At 39.2% G+C, this 25051-nt stretch overlaps 1 protein-coding gene across 1 annotated transcript in view; it reads left to right on the forward strand.

The window, feature by feature from the left end:
* Nucleotides 1–25051, forward strand: part of CLVS1 (clavesin 1) — a 179166-nt gene that overhangs the window by 68933 nt on the left and 85182 nt on the right. The window contains exon 3 of the mRNA XM_032882620.1: nt 20284–20458. Within this exon, the coding sequence (XP_032738511.1) occupies nt 20284–20458 (175 nt within the window). The remainder of the gene's footprint in view (nt 1–20283; nt 20459–25051) is intronic.

Raw genomic sequence — 25051 nt, forward strand, 5'->3', positions numbered from 1 at the left:
AGTGAAATAAGTCAAGCAGAGCGAGTCAATTATCATATGGTTTCACTTACTTGTGGAGCATAAGGAATAACACGGAGGACTTGGGAGAAGGAGAGAAGGGAGTTGGGAGAAATTGGAGGGGGTCATGAACCATGAGAAACTGTGGACTCTGAGAAACAAATTGAGAGTTTTGGAGGGGAAGGGGATTGTGGGTTGGGTGAGACTGGTGGTGCATATTAAGGATGGCACATATTGCATGGAGCACTGGGTGTGGTGCATAAACAATGAATCTTGGAATACTGAAAAAATAAAGTTAAATTTAAAAAATAAAATAATAATAATCGGGCCATAGTACTCTCCTTAGTACTTGGCAGAAATGGGCTTCTGTTCTGGATCTCACATTTTAGAGGAACTTCCTCTATTCCTAAAGCCATGCTCCTTTCTAAAAGGGTCAGAAGTTTGTAGGGCCAGAAGTGCCCAACTGGAGTCTATACCCTCTCCTTCTAGACTGTGCTCTGGAATCCAGCAGCCCAGAGTTCCTTGCCCAAATGGTCCCAAACCCACTTCCAAGATCTGTGTGGATCTCTTCTCCAGATTTGACTTCCTCCAGAGTGTGCAAATGTGCACCTCCAGGCGTGAGATATAACCAAGGGACACTGAATGTAGAGAATATGGCTGGAGCTTAGATATAGGAACTATATCTAAGGTATATGTAATTGCATGTGAGGTCCCAACTACATCAGATGGAGCCGGGGTGAAAAAAGCAGGGGGTAGTGCACTCAGGTCCTGGAGCTGGCTTTCTCAGTGGTACTACAATTAGGCATGGAATTCTAAAGATCCCAAATATTCTAAATTAGAACCTGACCATCCATGTCATTGTTAGAGTAGGGGCTAGAAAGTATTTTATTTCAGAATTTGTTGACTTGGGTTTTTTTTAAGATTGTATTTATTTATTTGAGAGAGAGAGAGCTTGAGCATGAGCGGGGCGTGGTGGGTGGGTAGGGAGGGGCTAAGGGAGATGGAGAGGAAGACTCCCCACTGAGCAGCGAGCCCAACACCCACCAGCTGATCCCAGGACCCCGAGATCATGACCTGAGCCAAAGACACTTAACTGAATGAGCCATCCAGGCGCCCCAACAATTTGCTGACTTGGTTTCTAATATTTAAATATTTAGACATAGGGTATGTGGAGCTCCATTTGTACTCTTACCCCAGGCTTCACTAATGGTAGAGGCAGACTTGTTTGTCAATGTTTAAGACATTCTAAAGATTCCCATTAGAAATCTCAATTTCTAGCTGTTCTTGGTGTCAACTAGTGGTTTCCCCATCATCACATCCTGGCCAATAGTTCTGCGTCCCCCAACCTGTTTCCCTCATTCACAAGTCCTTCTTGGACCTCATAGGCATTTGGGTTGTGAGCTGCTGTACCTATCTCTAGAGATGGATCTAAATCTCCCTTATTCTTCTAGATTGCTTAGTACTGAACACTGTCCTGTAATAAAGACTGAAGATAATACACATCTCAGCCCTCAAAATCACTCCCAAGTCTGGAAAATCATTCTAGGCAGGCTGGGAGTTAGGGAAGGAGCAAACCTGTGCAGAGGTGGGCAGGGATCTGTTGAAATCTGGAGGACAAGTCCAGAAAAGGACCACTTAATCATGGTGTTCAGCTAGAAAGAGCAAGTTTCTCATTGCTTTATCAGACCTTCCTAGTTGCTGTATGGGAATGGAGGGCAAATACTTTTTTTTTTTTTTTTGTAGGTTGCCCCTTTTTTTGTTTGTTTGTTTGTCTTTTATTAACATATAATGTATTTTTTGCTTCAGGGGTACAGGTCTGTGATTCATCAGTCTTACACAATTCACAGTACTCACCATAGCACGTACCCTCCCCAGTGTCCATAATCCAGCCACCCTATCCCTTCCCCACCCCCAGCAACCCTCAGTTTGTTTCCTGAGATTTAGAGTCTCTTATGGTTTGTGTCCCTCTCGGGTCCCATCTTGTTTCAGTTTTTCCCTCCCTTGCCACCACAACCCCTTGCCCTGTCTCTCAAATTCCTCATATCAGTGAGATCATATGATAATTGTCTTTCTCTGATTGGCTTATTTCGCTTAGCATAATACCTTCTAGTTCCATCCACGTCATTGCAAATGGCAAGATTTTGGTTTTTGATGGCTACGTAGTATTCCATTGTGTATATATGCCACATCTTCCTTATCCATTCATTTCTTAATGGATATTTAGGCTCTTTCCATAGTTTGGCTATTGTGGACATTGCTGCTATAAACATTCAGGTGCGCATGCCCCTTCAGATAACTACATTTGTATCCTTAAGGTAAATACCCACTAGTGCCATTGCTGGATTGTAGGGTAGCTCTCTTTTCAATTTTTTGAGGAAACTCAATCCTGTTTTCCAGAGTGGCTGCACTGGCTTGCATTCCTACCAACAGTGTAGAAGGGTTCCCCTTTCTCTGCATCCTTGCCAACATCTGTCATTCCCTGACTTGTTAATTTTAGCCATTCTGACTTGTGTAAGGTAGTATCTCACTGTGATTTTGATTTGTATTTCCCTGATGCCGAGTGATGTTGAGCACTTTTTCATATGTCTGTTGGCCATTTGGATGTCTTCTTTGCAGAAATGTCTGTTCATGTCCTCTGCCCATTTCTTGATTGGATTATTTGTTCATTGGGTGTTTGATAAGTTCTTTATAGATTTTGGATGCTAGCCCTTTATCTGATATGTCATTTGCAAATATCTTCTCCCATTCTGTCAGTTGTCTTTTGATTTTGTTGACTGTTTCCTTTGCTGTTCAAAAGCTTTTGATCTTGATGAAGCCCATAGTTCATTTTTGCCCTTGCTTCCTTTGCCTTTGGCAATGTTCCTAGGAAGAAGCTGCTGTGGCTGAGATCGAAGAGGTTGCTGCCTGTGTTCTCCTCAAGGATTTTGATGGATTCCTGTCTCACATCAGATCTTTCATCCATTTTGAGTCTATTTTTGTTTGTGGTGTAAGGAAATGATCCAGTTTCATTCTTCTGCATGTGGCTATCCAATTTTTCCAACACCATTTGTAGAAGAGACTGTCTTTTTTTCCATTGGACATTCTTTTGGGCTTTGTCGAGGATTAGTTGACCATAGTGTTGAGGGTCCATTTCTGGGATCTCTCTTCTGTTCCATTGATCTATGTGTTGGTTTTTGTGCCAGTCCCATACTGTCTTGATGATTACAGCTTTGTAATAGAGCTTGAAGTCTGGAATTGTGATTCAGTCAACTTTGGTTTTGTTTTTCAACATTCCTCTGGCCATTCAGGGTCTTTTCTGGTTCCATAAAAATTGTAGGATTATTTTTTCCATTTCCTTGAAAAAAATTGATGGCATTTTGATAGGGATTGCTTTATGTAGCATAGACATTTTCACATTTGTTTTTCTAATCCAATGGACATGAAACGTTTTTTCATTTATTTGTGTATTCCTCAATTTCTTTCATGAGTACTTTATAGTTTTCTGAGTACAGATTCTTTGGCTCTTTGGTTAGGTTTATTCCTAGGTATCTTGTGGTTTTAGGTGCAATTGTAAATGGGATCAACTTCTTAATTTTCTTTCTTCTGTCTTGCTGTTGGTGTATAGAAATGCAACTGATTTCTGTGCATTGATTTTATATCCTGACACTTTACTGAATTCCTGTACAAGTTCTAGTTTTGGAATGGAGTCTTTTGGGTTTTCCACGTAAAGTGTCATATCATCTGCAAAGAGTGAGAATTTGACTTCTTCTTTGCCAATTCGGATGCTTTTAATTTCTTTTTGTTGTCCGATTGCTGAGTCTAGGACTTCTAGTACTATATTGAATAGCAGTGGTGATAGTGGACAGCCCTGCCATGTTCCTGACCTTAGGGGAAAGCTCTCAGTTTTTCCCCACTGATAATGATATTTGCTATGGATTTTTCATAGATGGCTTTTATGATGTTGAGGTATGTACCCTCTACCCCTACCTACACTTTGAAGTGTTTTGATCAAGAAAGGATGCTGTACTTTGTCAAATGCTTTTTCAGCATCTACTGAGAGTATCATATGGTTCTTGTTCTTTTTTTTATTAATGCATTATATCGCATTGATTGATTTGTGGATGTTGAACCAAACTTGCAGCCCAGGAATATATCCCACTTGGTCGTGGTGAAGAATCCTTTTTTTTTTTTTTTTTTAAGATTTTATTTGTTTATTTGACAGAGAGAGAGAGGTCACAAGTAGGCAGAGAGGCAGGCAGAGAGAGGGGAAGCAGGCTCCCTGCTTAGCAGAGAGCCCAATGCGGGGTGCAATCCCAGGACCCTGAGATCATGACCTGAGCTGAAGGCAGAGGCTTAACCCACTGAGCCACCCAGGCACCTGAATAATCCTCTTAATGTACCATTGGGTCCCATTGGCTAGTATTTTGGTGAAAATTTTGCATCTGTGTTCATCAAGGATATTGGTCCATAATTCTCCTTTTTGGTGGGATCTTCAGTTTTGGGATCAAGGTAATGCTGGCCTCATAAAATGAGTTTGGAAGTTTTCCTTCCATTTCTATTTTTTGAAACAGTTTCAGGAGACTAGGTATTAATTCTTCTTTAAATGTTTGATAGAATTCCACTGGGAAGCCATATGGCCCTGGGCTCTTATTGTTTGTTGGGAGATTTTTGATGACTGCTTCAATCTCATTACTGGTTATGGATCTGTCCAGTTTTCTGTTTCTTCCCGGTTCAGTTTTGGTAGTTTATACATCTCTAGAAATTCATCCATTTCTCCCAGTTTGCCAAATTTGCTGGTGTATAGTGATCATATTATGTTCTTATAATTGTTTGTATTTCTTTTTTTGGTGTTGGTTGTGATTTCTCCTCTTTCATTCATGATTTTATTTATTTGGGTCCTTTCTCTTTTCTTTTTGATCTTGATGAAGCCCATAGTTCATTTTTGCCCTTGCTTCCTTTGCCAGGGGTTTATCAACCTTATTTATTCTTTCTAAGAACCAGCTCCTAGTTTCATTGATTTGTTCTACTGTTATTTTGGTTTCTATTTCATTGATTTCTGCTCTGATCTTTCTTCTGCTTGTTCTTCTCCTGCTGGTTTAAGCTTTCTTTGATATTCTTTCCTCAGCTCCTTTAGGTGTATTGTTAGGTTGTGTACTTGAGACCTTCTTTGTTTCTTGAGAAAGCCTTGTCTTGCCATATACTTTCTTCTCAGGACCGATTTTGCTATGTCCCAAAGATTTTAAACACCTGTGTTTTCATTTTCATGAATTTTTAAAAAATTTTTCTTTAATTTCCTTGTTGTCCCATTCATTCCTTAGTAGGATGCTCTTTAGCCTCCATGGATTTGAGTTCTTTCCACCTTTCTTATTGTGGTTGAGTTCTAGTTTCAAAGCACTGTGGCCTGAAAATATGCAGGGAATTAAGCTTGGTTGAACAAGAATTTTGTGTGCATGCATTTAAAGCAGAATTTTCTGTCAGTCAATCACGTAATGTAAATAGTTCTCAATCCTTTGTAGTTTCCATTGCAGAGTGGGAAGGACAGGAGAGAGCATTTGAACCCAACTCCAAATATGACAGGGACACGAGGGGACCTGGAGAAGTGGGGCCTTATAGGCCAGGAGATTCTAAAAGTATAGCCTGGGTGGACATTGTTTACTCCCAGACATTTGGGATGAAGGGCAGCTTCTAGTACTGCCCATCTTTATGGGCAGCTGCAAACAGGCTTTTCTCTTTACCTTATATATGTAGATAGTTTAGATGTCAAAACCTATTTTTGGGAGTATTGATGTCAGATCCACATACCCTGCTCGTGAGTCCTTGAGAACTAACTGTGGACTCTGCCATTGGACACCTGGGTTCTGATCTCTGTTCTTCACTTTACCATGTGGTTATCAGTGACCTCATCAAGCCATGGTTTCTGCACTTTACAAGGTTGTCATGATACTACTGATGGTATATGTACAATTGTGGCATACAGTACATGTGATCCTTAAATGGCAGCTCCATTCCTTTCTTCTGAGATTAACCAAAATAAAAATTGCCTGGACCAAAACTGTGTCTTTGACCCATAATCCAGTAAGCTCTGTCCAAGTTATCAGAGTCATAGAAATTGAGAAGTTTCTGTTTTGTTAAGTTTCAAGATTAGTGTGGAGAGAAAAAAATAATTGGACTTTTCTTTCCTCAACAATTTCACATTAAGCTAATTAAAGAATATGTGAGTTGTTATTGCATAGTATTTGGGGTGGACTAATGAACAGAAGTTCTCCCTTGATTCTTGAAGAATTTGTGACTACTTGCTTAAATAATAAGTAATAAATACTACCGTTGACTTCTCTAACACATTTCTTCAGTCTTTCAATAATGACAAGTGTGTGAGTGAAGAATGCATGTCAGTACAAATGAATGTGTCTGTTCAGATTGGAATGATAACCGAAAGGGTCTATTCTACTTGGTAGTATCCTATCCCTTAATTTCATGCATGTAACCCTCAGGTATCAGATTATCTCTTTTGTAAATTGAATACCCCAAAGGATATTCTCCAAGCCTCAACATGTTCTACATTTTCCTGTCCCATAGATTGGCATAATGGGCTGCCCTCATTGAGGAGAAAGCTCATTAGCACATATGGATGGATAGTCTTGCCCAGGTCTAGTCCCTCGGAGTAGAGGAGAGCTCTGCAGGGTCAGATTATTAAAGGAACAGCCCAGTCTTCGTTGTAGACACCTTCAATCCCTCACCTCATCCACCAGGCTTCTTTCCCATGTGGGGACACCTATCTAGAGAGCTCATCTCAGGAATTCATCTATTTGACATACATTAATCAATACTATAAGAGAAAGATTATTCACTGGAATTTGTTAACAATAACAAGTAAGACTATATTCAAGACTATCGCAGTAGCAGAGAGAGTTTGAACTCTGAACACGACAAGGACAAGTAGAGATTTACAGCTGACAGAAATGGTGAGGGAGTGGATGGAACATTCTTAAGAAGAACTTGGTTAGGTGTCAAGAATGGGTGGTGAAGAGAGAAATTTGATTAGATATCAAGGATGGAGAGGCTCTCAATAAACTGGCTTAGCAGAGTTATTTATTAACACTGGACTCTGTAGGCCAGGGATGTGTACCAAGCATGAGGACTAGTTGAAAAGAGCTCAGAAGAGCCTGACTAAAGTTTGTTCAAGGTCGGAGTACTTGTCTATGTTCTGCTACTTCCTGAGGTAGGAAATTCTACCTAAGAAAGTGACATCTGACTCAGGACTTGAAGAATGAGAAAGAGTTGGCCCAGTGAAGGGAAGGAAAGGCAAAGAGGAAGAAAGTGGAATAGAGAAATAGCAATAAATATTCTTGCTATGTTGCCCGGCCTCCCACTGAGTTAGTAGTTCTTCCTTTGTTCTGTGAGTCTCAGAGATATTGCAGGCACACTGGACCCAGGAGTCAGCAAGCTTGCTACCGCTGTGCAGCTAACTGCTGATGTGGTTTCCCTGAGATTCTCTGGATCTGAATTTCATTATTTAAGATTTTTTAAAAATTGCAAGCATTTGGGATAGGATCTTATTCTGGGACTGTACTATACATTGTAGGATATTTAGAATTATTGGCCTCTGTCCAGTAAATGTTGGTAGCAGTGTCCAAATACTTGTGGAAACCATCCATCCCTCCCATACACACATTACCAGATGTCCCCCAAATGGAAAGGAAGTGATCCTACCTTCAGGTGGGGCTCACCATGTAATCACAAAGATTCCTGCTAGCTGTCAGTTGCCTTACTCCCTTTGAACTGTGAATCTATTCTGGAAGAACCAACCACCATCTTAATCTACTCTCCCTCCAAGCTTCCCCAGTGCTCTGCCTTGCTGCAGTCAGCAATTACTTACAGTACTAATAGGTTGCCTCAGGATCCAGAGAATTACGTAGCTGTGTAAATACCATGTCTAGGGTCAAGGAGACTGGAAGTTCCAGTGCCGCCTTCTGGGACTATTCCGTATGAACCAGAACTAGGAAAACCCTCCTTGTCCCTTGGTTAATAGAAAAAGGATGGATAATAGCCCATCAATTTATAGCAGGCAAGGTTTAAAGGAGAGGGAAAAACTTGAAATAGAACTTTCCAGAGTGTGATCATCAAAATTTTTTCCTCTTTAGAAATTAAACTGCTGATCTTTCTAAGTGGTCCCTTACAATCTCAGAGATTTTGTTAGACTAAATTTAGGCACTGAAATCCTCCTACAACAAGAACTAAAATCCCAAAATGTTGTATTTTCTCTTTGTGTGAATATTTAAATATACAAATTATGTGTCTATATACATATGTAACACATTTTTCCAAATTCTGTTCTGTTATTCAGAGTAGGATATTTTGGACCTATGCTGAAGAAAAGTGTATGTTGATGTTTTATGGTATCTCTTGTGGTGTAGCTACTAAGCGGCAGCAATAAATAATAACCACTGGCTCTAATTGCTTAGAGAATTGCCAAGTGATAATCTGTGATGTAATTAAGTAAAAGAAACTAATGTTTTCTTTAACCACCTCCATAAAATAATTCCCCAGAGCTTCCATGTGTAAAGTCACCTTGAGGTGTAAAATCAGCTCCAGGCATACTCTACTTTGGGAAGGAAAAGTCAACCAATTCTTTAGAGATTTCTTGCTTTGTTTTATTTTGTATTGTTTTGTTAACTCAGCTACCATGAGCTTATGTTTGTTCTTTTATGAACATATTAAATTTTACCTCTTGTTTTGCTTCTGATTTTTAGAATTAAGTAGGGTGAAAATAAGGGGTTCTGGCTGAGCCTCACTAAGTGGGTCCCTTTGAGCTCCCAGACCACTGGTTTATAGAAAGTAGGGAGAGAGTGTTACCATTCTTTAGTATCCATGACGTTCCTGATTTTGGCTCTGTGGGGCTGGGTGAGTTTGCATGTGGATCTCCTTCTAGGAGAATTCTAGAAACTCCCACATCCCTATTCTGACATGTCTGGTCTTACCAATTAACTATTACAGTCACAGGACTCCAGGTGCCATGTTTCATCTGAAACTTCCAAAGGGGATTTTTTTTCTGCTGAAATTAAGCACATGTCCACTTGTGGAAGAAGTATAGGTGGGGTTTGCAGAAAGCTCTTTCTCTCTGGGCCATGGGAATATATTTATCCTGGTTTCAGAAGCATGCTCAATCCTCTTATCATTATTGTGATTTGTGAACCATCACTAAGCATTATGGGAGTTGACGAAGACCCAAAATTCTTCCCATTAGGCTTGCCTTACTGTACTCAAACTCAGAAAACTGTAGACAGTGTTAAGGGACTCTCTGAGCCTGATAGCTATGAAGGCACAGCAACCTCATACCTCCAAGATTCCAATAACCTTAAATTGTCTTAAGGAAGACAAAATAGTTGAAGGTTAGTAACCAGGTAGAAGAATGTCTACCTGAAAATCAGCCAACAAGTTGCATTTCTGTCAGGGTAGATAATAAATATGTTAAAATACACTATCTCTGAAAATAGGATTTTCCTTTCTGTTACATAATGATTTCCTGTGGCTCTCTCCTTTTAATCTTTCATGAATTTGATTGCTTGCTGCTGTTTCAGTAGCTTATGATTAAGGAGGCTAGAATTTTAAAAAGGGAAAGGATAAACCAACTTTGAAAACTTCAATCAGATTGTAGACTCTAAATTTAATCAGTCTCTATTAAATCTTCTGATGTGAATTATCCATATTTTTCAGGGTTGAGACCTCTAGTTACAGGCAACTAATTTTAGAGCCTTGGGAATTCTCAGTTTTAAGATATTGTTAACCTCTTTATTAAGCACAGAGATTTGGAGTTTTCATTGGTGTAGGCAATTTTCTGCGTTAATTAAAATTATTAGATGTTGCATATTTCCACTGAAGTCACAGGTGTGCTTTCCATGAAGTACAGCTTCTATAGAGTGATTTTGCTAATGTACTATTTAATTCACTATTAACTGCACACTCTTAGCAAGGTTTATGATTTTGGGAAGGAACCTCTTGATTCCAAGAGTGACAACAGCATATCACCAAAGTGGAGATGCTAAGGAGGTAAAAATCATTCAAAGCAATGTAGTATTATGGGATGGATGTTTTCTTAAAATAACTTCTCATCTTATTGTCCAATTTCTTATTCTGAAAGTGATGTTATTGTTATAAGAACCAGACAGACTTACAGGAAAGAATATTCTATTTCAAGTATATCACTATGAATGCTATACAAGCTCTACAAATGTCACTTGAATTCCATTGGAAGTAAGAGTAATGTGGCCATCTACATTAACTTGCTCACATCAGGGGTGATCTTGCGGTCTGTGACCTTAGTTAGGCTGATAAGATCCTAGCTCCATGCCTAGGTACTTCTTTGCGTTCTTGAGACTTTTCCTAGTTTTTACTTTCCTGAAGTTCCTCAGCCAGGGGAGCTACCAGAAGAGACAAGCATGAAATTAATTTTTCATAGTCGTTTAGTAATGGATGGAATGTTCATAACTCACTTCCACTAGGGTGGTTTTGAATTCTTTTTCTGTGGCTCCCTATAGACCTTGGACCAATCCCCATCTAGAGAGCTGGATGAAACAAACCCTTTCCTCACTTGCATTTCAGGCTGTCTTAAAGTGTTATTTAGGGACCAGTTCTTTTCCAGTGTTAAGAATCTCATGGTATACCTGACTTTCTAGAAACATTCCCATCTAGCATTTATTATTAACTCTTCTAGATGGTTATTTTCTCAGTCTTAATTCATGATATTACTAATGTTATATGAATGCATGCATAGCTCTTTCCTAAACCAAATCAAGTCTTCAAGCCTAGTTTCCTTTCCTCCTTTTGGATACATGGTGCTCAGTAGCACAGTATTCTATAAATATGAGCCATAAAGGCAAAGATGCTTAAGGACACACATCTGACACTGCTACCGTTAGCAATGAGTATAAAAGACATTGAAGAGAAGGAAAATTTACCCAATGGTGCTCCCAAAGTAGGTTTTTGTCTATTTTTACTGTCTCAGAGCATCTGACAGGTTTGTTTAGCACACCTGCCCTTTTTCCTTCACTAAGCATCATTTGTTGAGTATCTACTATGTGCGGGTCCTGGTGATTGCCGGGGATTCAAAGACAATATTCTCCCAGGTCTGGTGAAGCTTATAGTCTAAGCGACAGATGCAAGTGGGCTCTTAAGAATAGGACAGGAAATATTCTTGCCTACAGACATGGCATCAATTTAAGGGGGAATTTCGTCACTCGTGTGGCAGGAATACAGACCCCACACAACTAGGCCCTTCTAGACACCCTCTTGACAGCTCTGATGTCGAATCATATTGATACTAACATCAACACTCTATGTCGTTGTCCTGGGTGCTGATTCTTACTACGTAAGATCCTTTTTGTAAGATACAACTCCCATCTCTGACTCACTTCTTCCTTCACAGAGCTCCTTTTGTCTCAATTAGTAGCACTCTCCTTCCTCTCTTGACACCTTCATCTAATCTGTAGTGAAGTCCTGGGTTCTGTCATCTGCAATTCTTCTCACGTCTCTCATTTCTGTTCAGCTCTTACCTAATGTCTTACAGTCACCTACTTCCTCCTAATCGGACTGCGTGACTCCAGGCTCCCAGTTGCCAGTCCAAACCTTCCTAAAGCATAACTGCTCCTGCCTTCCGCCTCTGCCTAGCCACTCAGTGGTTCTCCCATCAAGCAGAATGAAGACAAGTCACAGCCCCATTTAGGACCGTATTCTGCATTCTTTTCATTTTGTTCCATGGCATAAGCAAACATGCCATTGCCCCCAATACATAGCCGCTGTGCTTTCAACTCTTGCTATTGTTTATATAGCTCCTTCCACCCTTTCCCTTCTATGTCTAGTGTCCAAACTTTCCCATTCATCAGAGCCCAGTTGAAGATGTCCCAAAGCTCCCCAGACATAAATGATCTCTCTTTCTCATTATTCCCACCAGCCACCCCTATTACTTTCTATCTGATGTGATATTCACTTATGTAATAACGAAAACCACCATGACCATTAGCACCGTCTATGAATTGTCATGCACCAGATGCTCTGCGGTGGCTTTTTTGTATGTTGTCTTACCTTATCATTGCCATTGGGGTAGGTGCTGTGATCCTCCTTCTGCGACAAGAAAACTAAACCACAGAGAGACAAATAACTTACTAAGTTCACATAGAACACCCAGGATTTGAATCAGAGTCTTCCTAACTCTAAATCTTATTGTTTTTAATGAGTATGCTTCATTTGCCTCCCTTATTCATATTTTTTAATATTCCCTACCGGTTTCCATCTACTAGCAGAAAAGAGAAAAAAAATTCTTTTATCTTCTGTGTTTCCCATAAAGAACTTTGCTACATCTTTGAATAAATGCCTCCTAACTCCTTACCCAATACCAGGTACTTCAAAAAATTTAAAAGAATGGGGTTATGGACATTGGGGAGGGTATGTGCTATGGTGAGTGCTGTGAAGTATGTAAACCTGGCAATTCACAGACCTGTACCCCTGGGGATAAAAATATATTATATGTTTATAAAAAATTAAAAATTAAAAATTGAAAAAGAAAAAAATAAAATAAAACTTATAAATAACAAAAAAAATTTAAAAGAAGACATTGAATGATAAAATTTTGCACTGCATTATCTGGGGGTGCCTGGGCGGTTCAGTCACTTAAGCATCCAACTCTTAATTTCAGCTCGGATCATAATCTCAGGGTCATGAGATCAAGCCTTACTTTGGGGTCTGTGCTCAGCACTGAGCTTGGAGTCTACTTAAGACTGTCTTTCTCTGTTCCTCCCTCCCTCTCTCAAATAAATAAACAAATCTTTAAAAAAAAAGAAATTTCACTATATTTAAGTGAGCAGATAGTTGCATTTGGCCTTAATTTCATTTTTTTCAATTTTGGGGAGAATTTAGAAGCACTTGGATCAAATGCGATGAAACTATAGGTTTTATCTATTCAAACCATTTCTTCATTTAAGTAAAAAATAACCGAATGGGATGGAAAACAAGTTCTAGGGGAATTAACTCTAGATTTTGAGTTATTGTATGTGTACACACACACACACACACACACACACACACACACGAGTTATAATCTTGTTTGCCTCAGAAACACAAACAAGGAAGAACACTAGCAGACTGGGATTTAAGAGCTTTAGTTTCCATATAATTTAGTATGGTGCTATGAAAACTTTACATTCTTGTGTATGTATCAGGAGATGGATAGGCCTGTCAGGATTGGCCTACAGAAGTATAACCTCTTATTTTCAAGCTTTCCTTGAGTGACAAAACACTGATTTCACCATTTTCATCTTTATTTTCTCTATACTAGTTCTAAATAAGGGCCGTGTTCTTAGACAAGATCATTACCCTTTTATGTTCTGTCCTCTATAAGCAAGTGATTGAGTAGAAGGTGGTTTGAGTCAAGCATGAGTGACCCATAATCTTTCCGTATATTATTGTCATTCTTGGTAGAGATAGACAAACATTAGAAATGACTGTACTTGTTTTTATAAGATATTCCATTGAAATTGAGAGTCTACGACCTGAACCGAACTCAAAATTCAGAAAGCAGATGATCTGCTATAGCTTGACCCTTATCTAAAACTCCACACATAGAAACTGGGCCACATGTGTTATGTTTGAATGGTACTGAATACATTATTCCTTTTTTGTGATGCTGAGGCATTGAGAACCAGATATTCCCCTATTACAACTAATAATAAACCAAGGGGCAACTCATTATTCTGGTGTTACAAGGAATTTTATTCTTATGTTAATACAAATCCAAAAGTTTTCTTCACTGAGGGGGAGAGGATGAAATTAATAGAGATAAAAATTAATTGCAAGGTGTTCTTTCTTTTTTCATTCATTCTTTCTTTCTCCTTTCTTTCTTCCCTGATCTCTTTTTCCCTTTCTCTCTACTCTTGAGAGGATGAATCTCATCAAGTCATGTGAAGCAGAGTTAAACCCAGACCACTGTTCTCTGGGTGATCATCCCCGTAGAGAAAAGTAATTATCTAATTTGCTTTCTAGCTAACATTCAGGAAAATAAATGTAATATTAAGCTCTTGCAAATATTAAGTCTTCTACAGCAAAGTTAAACACTTTTTAAAAGACGTTATTTATTTGTTTTAAGAGAGAGAGAGGACAAGCGAGGGGGAGCAGCAGAGGGAGAGGAACAAGCAGACTCCCCACTGAGCAGGGAGACCAATACTGGGCTCCATCCCAGGACCCTGGGATCATAACCTGAGCTGAAGGCAGATGACTGACTGAGCCACCCAGGCTCCCAAAGTTAAACATTTTTGTTAGCATCTGCCTTGCACCTAATATTTTCAAAATATAGTTGTTTTTTTCTTACTTTTCCTTGATTACCCCTTTGAGAAATATGGATTCATTTGCTGTGATGCAAAATGATACACAGAGACTGTCCAGCTAAACCTTGATTCATATAGGAATTATTAGAACTCATTTAGGAAAATATATCACTAGAATTTCCATCTCAGACCATATTTTAAAAATCGTCAGCCCTAGAAGAGGAGAAAATAGGTTTCCCCTGGATAGAACACAATTGAATTTTGTACACTTAATGTCCTGCTACCATCACCATCACGCAAGCAGTATGACTAAGAGGGTTATCCCTATAATTCATGCAATTACAAATACTGCCTCCTATTGGGATGTGCTTTCCAATTCGCAAAGCTCCTTCACACATCGTTTTGCACAATTCTTGCAACAGCCCTCTACAGGGAGGAGCAGGAAATTAGCCTTTACTGAACTTCGGCCTTCTATGAGTGGTCCCTATTTGGTGGGGGGATGTCAAGCCCTGGGTGGATGTCAAGCCCTGGAGTAAAGCCGTTTTGCCACTTTACCAAAATAGGGTTCTTCCCATGTCCAGAGACCAAAATGCATCAGAGGAGATACAGATGGAGCACATATTCTTCTCTACCTTGTCTTGGACATCATTGTCAGGTAATAGGCAAAGTGTGGTCGGTAACTATGAGAACCATGCCATGATTATGTTAATAATTAACTTTGAAAGAAGTCTCAAAGAGATGAAGAGATAAAGAAGCATGCTCAGATGCAATTTTTCTGCACCTGTGAATAAAACGTAGATATTTGGTAGTAAACTATTTGCAAAAGCATTTTGTAGCTTAAGAAGGTCTTTTAAAAATTCCCAAGAAAAAAACCTGTAAACTCTTGATGATATTGAGTGTGGAGTTAGGAGGTTTTGAGATAGAGCTGGCTGAAAAGATTTAACTGCTGGGGCACCTGGGTGGCTCAGTGGGTTAAAGCTTCTGCCTTCGGCTCATGTCATGATCTCAGGGTCCTGGGATCGAGCCCCGCATTGGGCTCTCTGCTCAGTGGGGAGCCTGCTTCCCCCTCTCTCTCTACCTGCCTCTCTGCCTACTTGTGCTCTCTATCTGTCAAATAAATAAAATCTTGAAAAAAAATATTTAACTGCTAATATTGAGACTTCTGCTGCAGCAGAAAAATTATAAGAATAAGTACTGTGATTTCAGAGTGATCAAGAGACTTCTCACTGCTCCTTTTAAGAAACAGTCTCACTGGCAACCCCATCGTATCTCTACATGGTTATCTGATCACATATCACATCTTTTTTCTTATAGGAGTCTAGGATCTAGGTTCTAGAATCGTCACTAAAAATTTAAAGTACAAAGTAGTCACTTTTTGAAGCTTAAATATCTTTTCATTGGTAAAGAGCTTACTATTTTTCACTGTTTTGCATCTCATTTGTGTTATGCTGTTGCTAAATTTTAAAGCCTCAGGTGACAATATTGGGTTCTCTGCTCATAAAAACAATAGAACCTAAAAATGAGCCACTATTTATAATCTCTAAGTGCTCATAGTATAATAACGAAAACCCTTAGATAAACCACGAATAAGTCCTAATGAATATAAATGTATTATTCCTTGGGGGGGGATGCTGAAGTTTTCTACTAACTGTTTACTAATACAATTCTTTACATTTCATTGGCAGTTTGTCATTCCTATGGTGCTTTCATATATATTATCACACTCATGCTTTTAATTATCAATCAAAATCTGATACAATCCATAACTGACTATATAAATATGCTGTGCAAATTGTAGAAAAAGGGTCAAAAACTCTAAATATCCATTTTTCATCTTTTCCTTTTGATACAAGTGATAAAATTCTCAAACGGAATTGTGATTATAGACAATACAGAAAATAATTTTGTTCTATGAGTTATTAAACAATGCCTGGTGGTGGGTATTACGGAGGGCACATATTGCATGGAGCACTGGGTGTGGTGCATAAACAATGAATTTTGGAACACTGAAAAGAAATAAAAAAATAAAATGAAAAAATGTAAAAATCTAAATAAGTTAGTAGAATGAACAAATTCTGGAAATGTCTTCTTCTGCTCTCATTTCTACAATTTACTTAAAATAGCTGAATTGTTCATGACCATTTTGGTTCGCTTAGAAACCTTGAGAGAAGATTCATGGAAACTTCCTATGACAGATAACAAACTCTAGTAAGCACTTAAAAAAATTATTCTATTTAGAGAAATTTTAGATTTACAAAATTATTTTGAAGATAGCACAGAGGGTTTCTCTATACCCTGCATCCAATTTCCCCTATTTTTAACATCTTACATTAGTATAGTATATTTATTACAACTAATAAACCAATATGATACATTTTAATTTACTAAGTCCATAATTTATTCAGATTTTCTTAGTTTCTATCTGATATCTTTCTTCTATCCCAGGATCCCACAAGATACCACACTACATTTAATCTTCATGTCTTCTTAAGCTCTTCTTGGTTGTGACAGTTTCTGAGACTTCCCTTGCTTTTTAATGACCTTGACAATTTTGAGGCATGTTGGTCAGGCATTTTATAGAATGTTCTTCAGCTGAAATTTGTCTAATGTTTTCCTCTTGATTTATCTGGGGTTATGTTTTAGAAGGAAGATCACAGAGGTAAAGTGCCATTTTCATTACCATATCAAGGGACAATTCTATCAACACAAGTTATCTCTGTTGATGTTGGTGCCCAAATCACCTACCCAAAGTAGTGTTTGTCAGGTTTCTCCAGGTAAAACTTACTTTTTCTCCCTTTCCATCCTGTACTCGTTGGAAGGAAGTCACTATGCTCAGCCTACACTTAAGGAGTGGGGATTTATGCTCTAAGCTCCTTGAGGGCAGAGTATGTGCATAAAATATTTGATTTGAGAGGTATTTTTAAAATTATAAAAACCTGGGAGGATTTCACAAGCCAAAAGTGTTATAAAGAGGAATGAAGAAAAAGTTTAGGAAATCCATGTAAGGAAGCCAAGAAGTAAGGAATTCAAGATAATGATCATAACTAAGGTCTGAGATCAGGTTACTCTCCTCAACAAGGGTTAAACCTGATGACTTGAAGCACATTCCATTCAACATTTTCCCTGCTCATCCAGTTCGTCTGGAAAAGTGAAGCATTTGAACATTTGGAAACTATAATGAAGTCCAGAATCCTTTCACTTTTCTCTTGAGACCATCCCATGAGTATAATACTTCATTCACTAAAAATGCCTATCCTGCAGTAAGGTTCTGCTGTTGAAAATGCATAACATGGTTTCCACATTTCCAGAGAAAGTTCCACATCTTTTCTTGGGAGTGGATACAAGTGGATAAGTGATGAGAAGAGGTGTTAGCTCTAATCTGTGCTACGGCTCTTGACTTGGTTAACTACCCCCTGATATTAGAGAGCTAGTGTTGTGTAACAAATCATCCCCAAACTCAGTGGTTTAAAAAAGTAATCATTTATTATTGCTCATGCATCTGAGTTCAGCTGGGTAGCTCTGCTTCTCATGATCTGCTCTTTGGCTGAGGAGTCACTGACTTGTGTTCCTCAACCTTCTCTTTGGTCCAGCACACTAGCTGTAGCATGTTCTTAACCATGGCAAGGTCCAAAGGCAAAAGAATAAGTAGTAACGTTCTCAATCTATCATAGCCTATTTCTTGAAATACTTTCTCTCTTTTTTTTAACCCAATACTATCTCAATCCTCCTATCTTTCATTTCTTTGATTCTTCTTCCTTTGACTCAATACTATAAATAAGCTCTATCTAGGGTTTAGCTTTTTAGTCCTGATTTTCTCCATGTGTGTGATCTTCCCAAGTAAGCTTATCTATGGCCAGATTTCTAATTCCCTAATGGCCATTCCAGTTTACTACTAGGCATTTCCATATTTTCATTATCTTTTGTTCCCTGCTCTACCTAATGTTTCTTCCCAAAACAAAGCCGTATGTTGGAAAAAGACTTTGGTCTTTATTTCATGTTTGATGTGGATGCAAAAACAGAAACAAGGTCCTAATGAAAACCTATCCTACATTAATAGGAATTTGATATCTCTTAGAGTTAAAATAGAATACATCTGAAACAGTTAAAACAGTAATGATGAGAAGAATATTCAAAACCATTTCCCATGAGAAATGGTTAAAGTTACTATTTCTTTTAATCAAGAAATTATCTAAGGCATCAGGATCACCATGTTTACGGTTGAAGCTATGTGACAAGGGAATACCTGAGGTTTTTCTTTTGTGGCAGAACTATACCCAACAGGTAGATCTGAGCAGCGGGTGGGGCTTTTAGCTTGATATAAAGAAAAAAATTTACTAAACAGAACTGTACAGAAGCAGAATCAGCTGTGTATCTTTATTTTTCAATTATTGTCTCTCGTGTTTCCTGAAATATCCTATTGCCCCTTCTCCCAAATATCCATCAAAATCCTATCCATCCATCAAGATTTAGCCCAAGCTTTCTTTCATCCCTCCATAAACTCCTACCTGACTGCTCAAATGTTTTATTCATCCCTTTCAACTCATATTGCTAATTTCCTAGCCCACCCCAACTAAATCAAGGGCTCTCTGAAAATAGAAATAGAACATACTATTTTATAACCTTAAATATAAAACACAATGCTGAGCTTATAATAGACATTCAGTAAATTCTTATTGATTTACTGTTCGATCACAAGCTTCCTGATTTTAATCTGGTATCGTTGGAGTTGGTTAGAATTTGAACCAGGCTGAAATACCCAAGAAAATGATTATTTCTTTTTTTATTGTTTTTTTTTTAATTTTTAGGATTTTAAATTTATTTATTTGACAGAGAGATAGAGAACACAAGCAGGCAGTCTATTGGGCAGAGGGAGAGGGAGAAGTAGGCTCTCCGCTGAGCAGGGAGCCTAATGCAGGGCTCGATCCCAGGACCCTGAGATCATGATCTGAGCTGAAGGCAGTTGCTTAACCAACTGAACAACCCAGGCCTCCCTGAACCTGACCATTTCACATGTATTTCACAGAAGAGATGCCTTCTGATTTTTAACAGTAAACCCGAAGGAAGTAATGAATTTGCCATTATTTGCCATCCAATCTTATATTTTTCTACTTACCAAAAAAGCCACTGAATTTAGAGATCCTCTTAAGATTTTAAATTTATAGCTCAGCTAATTTGTTGGGAAAATTAGCAGAATAAAAATGCCATCATTTCTTCATGTCTAAAAATTATTTAACACAAAGATCATCCGATGAATGGGAATATATGACATAAGGAACACATACAGCACTGAAGAGTTGTCACTCTCTGTTCTATTCAGGTCTGCTTGTTGTCATAGTTACTGATGTACTCAAAGCGATTTCCCTCCTGAATCACACTCTGCAAACCTTCAATGAAAATAAGCTCTTCTTCCTGCTTTATTTTTCTCTATCCAAGAATGTAAGCTAAAAAAAAAAAAAAAATAGCATCCATTGCATGAATGTTTTTATACACTGAGCAACATTTTAAACATAAAAAAGGAATAAGGGGTTTAATCAAAATAAGTGCTTCTGATTGAGGTCTCACCTCATTTGTTCAGCAATGATTCACTGAGGAGCTAGGTGCTGAGGACACAGCCGTGATTATGGCCCAGTCCCTACCCTCGAAGTTAACAGAGCTCCGTGAGGGAGACAGGTAAGTAAGGGATGCATTTCAGTGAAATGCAATCAGTTTTGTGCCAGAAACAGAGTATGGAAGCCAAACGAGACACTAAGGAGGGATACTTCTTAAAGTGTGGGGTGCTGAGGCTGTTGGATCAAAGGTAGACTTCCATCTGGTGAATCTTGAAGTATAGTTCCTGCAAAGTTGGGCAAATGTTTTTTCAGTCACTTTGGGTACGGGACAGCTGTGTTGCCCGCAGGTCAGGTTCATAGAACAGTGGCGTGAGGCACCCATCCCTCTATGTACGTACCACCGACTAATACTCACACCCAGCCTCTCCTTTCTGTTTTGGCTACAGGAACTCCTTCACAGATATCCTCCGCGCCATCTTGCTGTCCCTGGAAGTCCTTATCGAAGATCCAGAGCTTCAGATAAATGGCTTCATTTTAATTATAGACTGGAGTAACTTTTCCTTCAAACAAGCCTCCAAACTGACCCCCTCCATCCTCAAACTGGCTATTGAAGGGCTGCAGGTATGTTCAACAAATGGACAGTACGAGTCTGTGGGACAATGTACTTTTTTCTTATTTCAACCAAAATGATATTTGTCCTTGGGAATTGTGAGGGAAAACTTAGATACAGTTCACCTGTGAATCCTCCACATTTTCACTTCAGCCTGAGAGTTGTTTTTTTTTAATTAGTCTTCATTTTCATTAACAGCTCCAAATTACTGTTACCACGGGCACAAATTACCTACTGTAGCAATTACGAATAAAGCTCAGAGATGTTTAGCCTAATCCATCTGAGTGTTCACAAAAATTAAAACTAGAAAACATCTGCTCCATGAGCATGTCCTACATAGGGGCTGGCATGGGGGCCTTCCCGGGTTTCTAGAAGCAGTTTTGCACTGAGGAAATGCATCCTGTGGGTCCTCACTTCCCAGAATGCATTGTGCTCGAAGTGTTTGTACTAAAAGAAATCATTTTAGTGCCGGCAAAGGAAGCGGACAAAACTCTACTTTTTGTTCGTATGACTGACTGTAAGGACTTTGGGAGATGGGAATTTGTGCGATGTGGAGGTCAGGAGTAGTCAGTCTCTGAGGTCCCTCCTGTGTTTAAAAACCAGTGATTCTATGAAAAGTAACAAACTTGGACAATCCTGCATAGCTTCCTGGTGACAACATTATTATACTACAAGGTATAGGCACAGTTCCAGAAGAACAAAACTCATGCCCTTCTTAATTTTGTAGGAAGATTGACTCAATGGGGTGACCTCTCCATAGATGGAAGTTATGTGTAGAAAGCAAAATATTTGCTAATTCTCAGATCAGCAGCTGTTACTTACGCACTTCAAAGTGCAAAGTAGGAGACCCATTTCCATTGTGTGTCATACTCTACTGTGATGAGTTATTGATGAGTCTGTTTCACAGAATGAGCTAGGGCTTATTCGTATTTGGCCTCCAACAGATAACTAGCAGCATGTGGGCCTGTGATAAAGGTGTTTACTGAATGGATCTTATTTTATTAAAATGGTTTCCTATTTCAAGGGTAGGAAAAATAAAGCAGGCATTTCAGAAAAGGAGGAACTCTTCCACAAATGCCCCATTATCGTGGGGGACCACATCAGGCAGTATATTGGGGGCACATTTTTGAAGTTGCTTTTGCATTTCTAGATTACACAGAATGTCGTGTCTTGCCTCAACCATACCAATCACAGACTGGTCTGTCCTTTACTATCAGTTACTTTTTCTGAACTTTAGCTCCTTTTCTCCAAACTCCTCTCATCCAAGTCTCTGAACGTCTGACCTCTTTCTCCTTACAGCTTTTATCAAAAGCTGTACAGTAAGCTGCAAGGTTTATTTCAGACCCGATAATTATGCTGACCATAATTCCAGGATCTTCTGTGGTAGTACAAGCTTCATTTAATTTTATCCTCTTTTGAAAAGATAATTCATTACATGTGTAAGTAGCTGTGATTCAAGCTCTGTGTATTTATAAGTTTTTTCATAAATCAGGAAGGAAAATGTCCTTTATCTAACACTGTGTTCCAATTTTTCTTTCTGAAAATGTGTGGATTATATAATATGTCCCTTGCCAACTTCACCCGGCTGATGTGGGTCTTACTGAGTTAATGCAAGTGAAATGTGTTTTAAAAGGTAAAGTTATACATAAGCTTGTGAGATACTTTTTGGGAGAAATACTAGATGACCTCTTATGAGCAAGATGGCTTCCATCTGGGACTTTTCTTGTTCCAGGGCCTGGGATGATTTGTACAATGTCCTATAGCTCTGGTTAAGGAATAACTTCTCCTGGAAGAAGGGGAGATGTATGAGGTCAGGGTCAGAGTGGAGAGAAGGTACTTCCTCCCATCATCTCACAAAGCAATGGCCTGACTCTCTTTACTACTCTCCCCTTATATAACCTCCCTTGACTGTGGAAAAGTTTCAGGCTAGTCTGGAGTCAGCCTATCTGGGTTGGAGTACAGATTTTTCTGGGAATTCTGCCAGTGAAACCTGGGAAACCTGAGGAAGATTCTCCCTCTAGGAGAAGGAAGCCAATGGTCCCAGGGGAAACGGAGCTTGGGTGTAGTTCCTCCATCAAGGATATAGGTAGGCTCCCTGGACCATCTAGCTGTTGTCTTGGCAACTGTGAAGAATCCCTAGGGGTCTCTGCAGACAGGTACTTCTTTCACTTCACAGAAGGCAGTCAGATCTGGCCAGCCTCTGGTGATTTCTCACACTAGGCTATACTATCTCAGGCTTTGGAGATATTCAGGTCCTCCTCTCCCCCCACACTCACCACTGGCTCTCCCAGTGATCTGTCTTCATTGCAGGAAATATTTCTATCCACAGACATTAAACCCCTTTGACATAAAAAGTCATAACCGGTACTAAGCAGAACTCATGCCTTCATGCTTACACTTGTTGAACAAGGACAATCCCATATAGGTCTTCGTTTGTCAGCCATGAAGATTCAAGATAAATTCTACAACACTACTGACAGGGTGAAGGCACAGACTTTTTGTGGAGAAAGGGAAAGCGATGCAAGGCCAGTGTCAGTGAGAGAAGAGAAGCCCCTGGTCTTCCTTCTGTGTACCCTCTGAGAAGCTTGAAGAGGTTCAAGGGTCCACTAGATATGTAGGATATCGCAAGGGGGTGAGGTCCTATGTTCCAGTGAAGAGAACTTGCTCTCTCTGCTGTTCTGACTTTTGTAGGGTAGATGTGAGACAGCAGCTTCGTCAGGGGGAATAATCAAACCACTTTTGGGCTAGGCCATCTGGTTTGGGATTTTAGCTATTTATAGGAGCTGTCTCAGATTACCTGCTGCTCAAACCCTAGATAATTTGGGGCCCTGGGATATGATGGTCCCCACACATAGGTAATACAACACCTCCCACAGGGAGAAGGGGGTGGGAGCTCATTGCTCAGGCAGTGAGAATTTAGAACCATTTTTGGTCAATGCCACATCTTGTATCACAACCTAGTTCCCAAACCCTGAGTTTTTGCCCTTTTACCTCCATTCTTAGTTCTCTGTAAAGATGGTTGTTCATGCAACCTTCAATTGCTAATTGTTGCATGTTGAGTTCTTGAAAAGCAGATTCTGACAGAGATTAGCAGGCTGGGGGTTTATTAGGAAGTGCTCTTGGGGTCAACTCCTGTGGAAGGGAAGCTGTGGAAGAAAGTTTGCCAGCAGGAGAAGCTGAGCTATGGTTCAGTCATTTCCAAAGAAAGCCTCAGGTGTTGTGAGGCTAAGATGACCCTTCAGATTATTCCCTGACTGGGGCCAGGGATAGGAATTTGGTATTCCCATGTTGTTCAGTCATTGGGTACCAGCTGCCCTGGGAAATGGTTGTGAATTTGGGCAAAATGAGTCTGTTCAGCCTGAAGTCCCAGAGGACACTGTTATCTGCCATCTTTCTGCTGGCAACATCCCCAGCAACTGGAGAATAAGTCTTCAGTCCTGCATGGGGCATGACGGTATATCAGAATCTCTACCATAATAAGCAAAAGGTATTTGGAATATCCTGTCATGTAATGTCAGGGAGCTTCCTTTCACTTGCATCTGGGTGCTTCATTGCTTTTTTTCTTGGTTACATACAATCTCCAGTCATAACCAAAGTGGAAATAATACCGAGTAATATTGAGATGATGGGCACTGGGCTGGCAGATCAGTGTCAACTTCCTATCTGGGTCCACCAGTTGTATTTCTGTCTCAGAAGTCAATTCTATATATTCAGTTGATCCTTGATAAAGGAGGAAAGGCAATGCAATGGAGCCAAAAGAGTCTTTTCAACAAATTGTGCTAGAACTGGACATCCATGTGCCAAAGACTAAAGATACAGACCTTATACTCTTCACAAAAATTGCCTCAAAATGGATCATAGACCTAAGTATAAAACTCAAAACTATAGAAATCTCATAAGATAACATAAGGAAAAAAAACCCTATGTGACCTTGGTTATGGCAATGATTTTTTTTTACACACACCACCAAAGGCACAATCCATGACAGAAATAATTGGTAAGCTAGACTTAATTAAAATTAAAGACTTCTGCTCTGCAAAAGACCATGTCAAGAGAATAAGAAAAAAAGTCACGGACTGGGAGAAAAATTTGCGAAGATACATCTGATTGAGGACTGTTATCCAAAATGTACAAAGAAATCCTAAAACTCAACAGTAAGAAAACAAACCATCCAATTAAAAAAAAAAATCAGCCTAAAACCTGAATAAACACTCACCAAGGAAGACACATAGTTGGCAAATAAACATATGAAAAGATGGTCCCCATCATATTCGTCAGAGAAATGCACATTAAAACAACATTGAGATACCACTATACACATAATTAGAATGGCTAAAATCCAGAACAACAGTAGCACCAAATCCTAGCAAGATTGTGGGGCAAGAGAAACTCTCATTCATTGCTGGTGAGAGTGCAGTTTTGGAAAAACTAAACCTATTCTTACCATCTGATTCAGTAATCCCACTCCTTGGTATTTACCCAAAGGAGTAGAAAATGTATATGCACCTGAATGTTTATAGGAAATTTATTCATAATGGCCCACACTTAGAAGCAACCAAGATATCCTTCAGTAGATGAATGGATAAATAAACTGTGATTCAAGA

The sequence above is a fragment of the Lontra canadensis genome, unplaced genomic scaffold (genome assembly GCF_010015895.1).
Source record: "Lontra canadensis isolate GAN:19392208 unplaced genomic scaffold, GSC_riverotter_1.0 scaffold83, whole genome shotgun sequence".
Lineage (NCBI taxonomy): Eukaryota > Metazoa > Chordata > Mammalia > Carnivora > Mustelidae > Lontra > Lontra canadensis.